At 44.5% G+C, this 8,954-nt stretch overlaps 1 protein-coding gene across 9 annotated transcripts in view; it reads left to right on the forward strand.

Annotated features, from left to right (window-relative positions):
- The window catches only part of ATP7B (ATPase copper transporting beta), a 48,149-nt gene extending 42,389 nt beyond the window's left edge, over positions 1-5,760 (forward strand). For all 9 annotated transcript variants that reach the window (XM_053380559.1, XM_053380552.1, XM_053380555.1 and 6 more), the window contains 5 exons: positions 92-234; positions 678-881; positions 1,006-1,123; positions 2,835-2,937; positions 5,326-5,760. In XM_053380559.1, the coding sequence (XP_053236534.1) occupies positions 92-234; positions 678-881; positions 1,006-1,123; positions 2,835-2,937; positions 5,326-5,593 (836 nt within the window). In that variant the 3' untranslated portion in view covers positions 5,594-5,760. The remainder of the gene's footprint in view (positions 1-91; positions 235-677; positions 882-1,005; positions 1,124-2,834; positions 2,938-5,325) is intronic.
- The last annotated feature ends 3,194 nt before the right edge of the window (positions 5,761-8,954 follow it).

The raw sequence follows: 8,954 nt of genomic DNA on the forward strand, positions 1-8,954 counted from the left end.
AGGAGAATGCTAGCCGCTTTGAGACTCCTTAAGGGGTGTGAAAGGCGGGATATCAAATCCAAACTCTTCTTCTTCTTCTTTTCTTCTGCAGGCTCACTTTGTGGCATGATTGCGATAGCAGACACAGTCAAGCCAGAGGCAGCTCTAGCTGTGCACATACTGCAAAATATGGGAGTGGATGTGGTGCTTATTACAGGAGATAACAGGAAAACTGCCAAAGCAATTGCAACTCAGGTATGCTTTCCGGGTCACTTATAGACATCTGTTGAACATTTATCTTGATGATGATGATGATGATTTTGCATGAAGCTTGCAAGGAGGCTGGATATCGGCTATTTTAGTCAGCATTCGTTCTGATTGGTTTGTGAGAAGCTTAGACCACGTTTCACCAAGCAGTTGTTATCCCACACTTTTCTAGTCCCTTTCTTATTGCAAAAAAAGTCTCCTGGAGGGGCCGAGTGGGTTTGTTGTGCAACAGCCCCAACTCAACTTGAATCGTGCAACCCAAATTTGCTGGTACAAGATTGAATCCTACCTACAAATAGCGACAACCTGGGAACACTGGTGGTCTAAAAGGGGTGTTTTTCTGTTTATTCACAAGAGCGAAACAGACATGGACCTTTGTGCTGAACAAGTTGTCTAATTCATACTAACAGAAAGCATCTTTCTGCATATAGGTTGGGATCAGAAAAGTCTTTGCTGAGGTTCTCCCATCTCACAAAGTAGCCAAAGTCCAGGAACTTCAAACAGCAGGGAAGAGAGTTGCCATGGTGGGAGATGGAGTCAACGACTCTCCGGCGTTGGCAAGGGCTGATGTTGGCATTGCGATTGGAACGGGCACAGATGTTGCCATTGAAGCCGCAGATGTGGTTCTTATTCGTGTGAGCTGACTTTCCGTAAAACAGCATGGTGGTGCGGGGAGGTTTCCTGGGGCATGTTCAGAAGTTTGGGAATGTGTTAGATCTTTAGGGGGGAAAAATATGTCCCTGATTCTTTTTGGTGCAGAACGACTTAATGGATGTTGTCACAAGTATCCGCCTATCCAAGAGAACAGTGAAAAGGATACGAATAAATCTCATCCTGGCCTTAATATACAACCTCCTTGGCATACCTATAGCTGCAGGTAAGCTACTGTTATGATGGTTTTTCATATATATATATATATATATATATATATATATATATATGTGTGTGTGTGTGTGTGTGTGTGTGTAATATTTTTCGCTCTATAAGACGCATCAGACCATAAGACACACCTAGTTTTTGGAGGAGGAAAACAAGAAAAAAATTATTCTGAATCTCAGAAGCCAGAACAACAAGAGGGATCACTGCGCAGCAAAAGCAGCGATCCCTCTTGCTGTTCTGGCTTCTGGGATAGCTGCACAGCCTGCATTCGCTCCATAAGACGCACACACATTTCCCCATACTTTTTAGGAGGGAAAAAGTGAGTCTTACAGAGCAAAAAATACGGTGTGTGTGTGTGTGTGTGTGTGTGTGTGTGTGTGTGTATATATATATATATATATAGTTTTTCAGATTTTAACAATTTACAAACAATTATCAAACAATCAACATAAAAAGAGAATTTCAAAGAATCTCCTGAACTTCCCTCCTCCCCTTTGTGGGTCATTTTGTCTATTAATCCAAATCTTTTAAATCTCCATTATACCCTACCCCAAATTCAATGTTGAGCTAGAAGTGTTATTTCAACCCTACTAATAATTTTAATTAGTTATGGTGGTTTTCAGACATCTGGGGTGGTGGAGGGCGAGTAGGAGATGAAGCTATTTGGTTGATAGCTTAAAAGTAGCGAAACTGGGATTCTGTAGCCTACTCACGGAAGGGAACATAATCTATCTCATGGTGACTTTATGTCCATAATCTCTTATCAATGGGAAGCAGGACTGTCCGAAAATGGCGGCAGGGGTAGTAGGGAGATAAGTGGAAGCGAGGGAACTTACATCGCAGCATCTCCCTCTTATTGCTATGTAATTTGGGAAGAAAGACAGGCTGCTTTGCCCATCTGCATCTTTTGAGACCCTCTGTAACAGCCTCATCCCAACTTTTTTAGCCCTTTCTGCTCTAACCTGAGTTTTCCTGGAGCACGTCAAGCAGAAGACAGGCAACTAGTTTGTGTGGAGAGGAGGGGAAGCAATACATCTCCTTTCAAACTGGAACTTAGTTTTGAGAAGGCAGAGAGCTGGCGAGGGGTTCCGTTTAAGTGTTAAATTGTCTTGGCTTACAATTATTTACAGTTATATATGTGTGAACAAAGAGTATCCATGTGATGATACGTTGTGGTGATCACACAGGGTCCTCGGACGTTTCACCGTCTATTGATTCCTGCACCACCACTTTATTTCTCGCTCCCACCACCCAGGCCCTACCTGGTACAATACTGAGTCCAGTCAGGGTTAAATTGGAACTTAAACTTCTGTTTATTTATTGCAGCTTAACAAGCATGTGGTTTCATAAACAGTATCGGTCCATTACAATCATGGGCTGCCTATCCAGATCTATAACTTCCGCTACCCGCTCTCACTCACTAAACCACCTCTCAGATATTTACTTGTCTTCATAGCCCCTAACTGTTCCTGATCAGCTTATTTCGCTACACTAACTCAACCTACCCACAGACTCTATCCCAATTCATTCACTCCCACTCCCACTCCAACCAACCACCCAACTCCCAACAAACTCCTCCTTCGCCCCTCCCAGAGCTGGTTTTATAGTCCCTCTGACTCCACCCCCTGGGTCCTGATTGGGTAACTTGTTTAACTATTTCACCTCCAGCACTCTCATATGTTAGCCTCACAGGTGTGTGTTTGTATTAGGAGTATTTCTGCCTCTTGGGATTGTGCTACAACCATGGATGGGATCGGCAGCAATGGCGGCATCGTCTGTGTCTGTGCTGCTCTCTTCCCTGCAGCTAAAATGGTAGGTCTTCCCATTGATTTCCTCATGGCGTTGAGAGCTACAGCCAACTTGTGTGTTCTGAGTGTACCTAAACAGAACTTTGTATGTAGCTTCTCTAAAGGTGAAGAGTTCTAAGCCATTGGTGATGGTTGGGGCTGGCACCAGGTTTGAGGAGGTCCTGAACAAAATGGCGCAAAGCACCCTGCCGAACTCTACAAAATTACCGTATTTTTTGCTCTATAAGACTCACCTTTTCCCTCTTAAAAAGTAAGGGGAAATGTGTATGCATCTTATGGAGAGAATGCAGGCTGCGCAGCTTTCCCAGAAGCCAGAACAGCAAGAGGGATTGCTGCTTTCACTGCGTAGCGATCCCTCTTGCTGTTCTGGCTTCTGAGATTCAGAATATTTTTTTTCTTGTTTTCCTCCTCCAAAAACTAGGTGCGTCTTGTGGTCTGGTGCGTCTTATAGAGCAAAAAATACAGTAGTTTACCAGGGAACAGAGGGGCAGGCAGGAGGGACTGATGGGTTGGGGACAGGCAACAGCACTCATTCCCGTCCTGAGAAGAGCACTGCAGTTGCTACCATCATTATCTCTCCAGAACATCCCTGGATCCTGGCCTAGCAGACCACTTTGGGCAGAGTTGAGCAGCATTGTAAATCTGTATGGCAGGAACTGCAATCCACCTGGCCAGGCACTTCATCACTGCAAAAACAATACATACAGTGGTGCCCCGCAAGACGAATGCCTCGCAAGACGAAAAACTCGCTAGACGAAAGGGTTTTCCGTTTTTTGAGTCGTTCCGCAAGACGAATTTCCCTGTGGGCTTGCTTCGCAAGACGAAATGTCTTGCGAGTTCTTGCGAGTTTGTTTCCTTTTTCTTCAAGCCGCTAAGCCGTTAATAGCCGCTAAGCCGCCAATAGCCGCTAAGCCGCTAATAGCCGTGCTTCGCAAGACGAAAAAACCGCAAGACGAAGAGACTCGCGGAACGGATTAATTTCGTCTTGCGAGGCACCACTGTACTAATGCTTTAGTTTACATTTCTATTGACTATATTGATTATTATACAGCCCCCTGTAAAATAAATTACTGTCCCTTTTTATATAAGATAATTTTTATTATCAATAACATGGAGCAATGCAAACAACGCATAATGAATATCGATCACTGGGTCCAAAGCAAAATAATAGTCGTGGCGTGTATAAAGCAGAAAATAATAGCATGTTAAGCTAAATAACCAAGCCAAAAAGATGCGTGGCCAGGTCCCAAACCCTCCCAGGAAGTGGAATAAAGACACATGAAACAGTATTTTTGGTTAATGGGTGGAAAAGGCCACAACTTTGTCGGTTACAGAATGTGAGCGGGATTAGCTTAGGCATTGTAAACCAAACAACTATATCTGACTCCTGCCCTTCCATAGGGAGTCTTGGAAGGGTTAACCACCAGTAGGGGGAGCCCTGCTGATGCACATCAACTAGGGACTCCCCCAGGGTCACTGCTAGGGGTCGTACCATGGCCCTAGCCCCCCCCGGGCTTTGGACGGAGACCACGCCCACGGATACCCTTGAATTAGGAGGGGTAGATGATGGCCGCTACCTCGCCTGCCTTTTAACCGAATACTCCAATGCCTAACCGCCAAACCTCACAAAGTTGTGACGATTTGCCACGAGGTAGGTGAAAAAAACCAAATGGCCGGTGCCAATTTGCCAAGTGGAAAAATTCCTACTAGGCCCCCTGGACAAACAAGGCAACCAACCAAGGTCCAGCAAGGTCAAGAAATAAAAGAGCCTAACCTAAGGGAGGGAGGGCGGGAGAACTGGCCGAGCAGGGAGAAAAAAGAGGGGCAAGTCCTTAGCCGTGGGCAGTTTAAATAGCCCGTGCCACGCCCCCGGACCGTCCAGATTGGACGGCCTAAGGGTGACGAGGCCGAGGAGCATCCAGTGGCGCAGAGAGGGCTTGCTCCCAGCCCGCAACAACATCTCCCCGGGAACAGGAAATTGCTTTGTAGGGTGTTTAGGTTCCTCTGGGTGATAATAAAAATAAAATATAATAATAATAATAATAATAATAATAATAATAATAATAGAAATAAAAATAATGCTATTGATTAAAAGTCCCCCCCATTCATCATGTAAGTTTATCAGCCAAAGTCAAGTACCATATCCTAGCTCACCACTTGCGAGTGGTGCATCAGCCTGCATCCTTCCAGTGCAACCCCAGCGTGGTTTATCATATTCTTATGGGGGAGAGCTTTGTTGCACTCTGTAAATAAAGGAAGCACAGCTAATCCTGGTTCCACTTCAATATAGATGTCCCTTTGAAAAAAAAGGGCCTAGCCATTGACAAGCACAACTGCCATTTCTCTGCGTGAGCCTCTGACATTTGGAAGTCTGTGTTTTGTCTTTCCTTAGCTACAAAAAAACCGACATGGAAAGATACGAAGCACAGGCTCAAGGCTGCATGAAGCCATTGACTCCTTGCCAAGTCAGTGTCCACATCGGAATGGACGATAGGAGACGAGACCTTCCCCGACCAGGTGCCCGGGACGATATCAGTCAAGTATCTCTTTGTTCCCTGACATCAGACATACGGCCAAGACCCTTGGGGAATTTCCTTGAGAATGAAGCAGACCAGTGGTCCTTGCTCACGAACCATCAAGATGAAGACCACTACATCTAAGAGTGCCACATTCTCCAGCTGAGCCACAATGTTCGGGGGCAGGATTATTTTGCCTTGTGACTCTTTCACAGGAAGACTTGAGATCCTTCCAGTCTGCTTCCAGAACACCTGCAGTTTGTGCTGGGCATGGAGGAGACTGCCTTGATCGGATCCTGGTGGCTGAATGGCTCTTGGATGGATCCTGGTGCCTCTTGGATCTCTCAGTCATGGCATGGCGTAACCAAAGTGTGAACAGAAAGATTTAGGGCGGAACATCCAGGCTTTTTACACACTGTATCTAAGTCCTAAACGTGACACAATAATATTTTACATGGACCCATTTTAGACATGAAAAGTGACCAAAACAGAAACTGGAAGCCGGCTAACCGTGATCAGAATGTTGATTGTTTCACTTGAGATAACTGACCAGGATGGTTGTACATCCATGGTAGGGGAAGTGTTGCTCCCATCAGCCTCGGCTAGCATAGACAATGATCAGGAATGATGGCAGATAGAGTCCAGCAACCTGTGGAGTGACCACAGCTTCCCTAAGCCTGCTCCACATCTCAATAGCAGAAAACAGGATTTGGTGAAATGGGGAAGATTGGTGTCTGCAAGAACAAGGGCCCTCACTTAATATGCAGGTTACGTGTGTGTTATAAACAAAACAGAATTAAATCAATTTTGTTTAATGTGAGCTATGGTTTAATTTCCATTTCAACTGCTTTAACTTGTTACTTAGTCTTACACAAGAGCAAGCGAGTAGGGCAAATGCAAACCCTACTGTCTACTCCCATTGTAATGCGGAATGGATTTTTCCAGTGCACCAGAAGTTGCTGTCACGACAGTTTTGACTCCATTTATTAGTGTTGAATCCCAAGCTCCACATTTAGCCTGCACCCTACAGAAATAAAAGGTTTGTGTGCTTCAGAGAACAGATCCTGAGCATTCACAACATGAACAGTGAAATACAATTGGATGCTGTGGTCTCCTAAACTGCTGAACCTTGCCCTCGCTACCGTACTAGAGAAATTTCTGGCCGTTGCTTTTAGAATGAGAGCAATCTCCCATGTGTTGAAAGCAAGCCCGTATTTTAATTTGAACAGTATTTCAAAGTGCTCATAAGGGAGCCGAGAGTACCAAACCAAAAGATAAATGCACTGTAGAGACCAATAAATAAATGCAAATGGGGGGGGGATTCCTTCTTAATTTAATTTGGTTCTTACTTCATTATTTGCAAGTCTCCATATCACTGAACTGGATGGATGGCTATTTTTGCAAACTTCAAGCTATTCTGTCCAGTAATCCAAGATGCTGACTCTGTTTTTGCATATGGTAGATTTAAACAATAGGGGTTTTTTTCAGAATCAAGTGTCTCCGAAACCTTAGAAAGGCATGATTTGGTTAAAGTTTTTAAGGATCTTCACTATAATGAGTTGGTATAACTGTGTTGATGAGAGAGAATTCCTCTCTCTCTCTCTCTCTCTCTCTCTCTAACTCACAGTCAGGATCACTACAGAATTTAGAGCCCTATTCATATTCTTCCCGTCACATGGGACAGGGGAGGAGGAGGCCAGAACTTTGCTTCCTCCCATCCCCTCTGTCGCTTCGCAGTCATGCTTCTCATGTTGTGGGGCTGAACACCTACAGCATGGAGGCTCCTCGCACAATTTAGGACTTTGATCGCACAGCATTCTAAACCGTGTGGGGAGCCTCCACAAGTCAAGTATGCTCCCCTTCAGACCATTCAGTCCCATCACATGGAAGGCAATGGTGAAACATGCTGAAGGGGTCAGGGCCAGTGAGCTTGTCCCACGTCATGCAGCAGGGAAAGTGTAACAGGGGACATTGGAATTGCCCTTAGAAGTACAGCAAATACCCAATGAATTCAACATATCTCAAGAAATCCTGCATCTCAATAAATCCCCTGCTGCTCATATTTTATAAGTCAAAATAGCAACCCCCCCCCAACACTCCTCTCATCAATACAATTGCTTTGGTTTCTAGGGAGTGGTGTGTCTAGAATTGTGAAATTACAATCTAGAATGTGCTGCCCAATTCACAGCCCTACAAAATTCTGTCAGTACCTACCAATTGTTTGAAAAAAGAAAGTTACATTAATATAGTAGGTTGTTTTCAAGGAACTACCTAAGTGGTCCTACATGGCACTGATCTCCAAACACATCATCAACAGATACCCAGATCAAAATTGGATTGTAGTGTTCAAGCCTTTCCCAAGGCCACAATTTCAAGCTGTCTGGTCAATGAGCCTCAAAATGTTCCTTTTCGCTCGCCGTCACATGAGCTTCCAGGATCTCAGAAGAGAGAGTGCCCTCATCACAGTGTGAAATGCTGCAGGTTCCTCCCCAGATAGTGGCCCTGTCTTCTCTTGATGCCCTCCTATCTGGTGTGTTCCCTACACCATTGGACTGGAGAGGCAGTTGGTTCTCCAGAAGCCATGGAGAAGGCACCTGTGAGGGTTTGGGACGTCTCAACAACTTTTTTTTGAAAAAATCCCTAAGCCGCGCGGTCACAATTTCAGCAAAAATCTGACGCTCTGCAATTCACTCAAAAATTCTGCCAAACTGTTGCAAACGATCCTCTGAAAGCGTTTTCGGTGGAAACAGATGGGTTGTTATCATCGGAAACAGAATTAGCCCTCGACGTCTGAACAACTTTTTTTTGGAAAAAACCCAAAGCCGCGCGGTCACAATTTCAGCAAAAATCTGGCGTTCTGCAAGTCACTGAAAAATGGTGCCAAACTGTTGCAAACAATCCCCTGAAAGCATTTTCGGTGGAAACAGATGGGTTTTTATCATCGGAAACAGAATTAGCCCTCGACGTCTGAACAATTTTTTTTGAAAAAATCCCTAAGCCGCGCAGTCACAATTTCAGCAAAAATCTGACGTTCTGCAATTCACGTAAAAATGGTGCCAAACTGTTGCAAACAATCTCCTGAAAGGTTTTTCGGTGGAAACAGATGGGTTTTTATCATCGGAAACAGAATTAGCCCTCGACGTCTCAACAACTTTTTTTTGAAAAAATCCGTAAGCCGCGCGGTCACAATTTCAGCAAAAATCTGACGTTCTTAAAGTCACTCAAAAATTCTGCCAAACTGTTGCAAACAATCCCCTGAAAGCGTTTTCGGTGGAAACAGATGGGTTTTTATCATCGGAAACAGAATTCTCCCTCGACGTCTCAACAACTTTTTTTTGAAAAAATCTCTAAGCCGCGCGGTCACAATTTCAGCAAAAATCTGACGTTCTGCAATTCACTTAAAAATGGTGCCAAACTGTTGCAAACAATCTCCTGAAAGGTTTTTCGGTGGGAACAGATGGGTTGTTATCATCGGAAACAGAATTAGCCCTCGACGTCTGAACAA

Source organism: Podarcis raffonei, chromosome 3 (assembly GCF_027172205.1).
Source record: "Podarcis raffonei isolate rPodRaf1 chromosome 3, rPodRaf1.pri, whole genome shotgun sequence".
In the NCBI taxonomy this organism is placed as follows: Eukaryota; Metazoa; Chordata; class Lepidosauria; order Squamata; family Lacertidae; genus Podarcis; species Podarcis raffonei.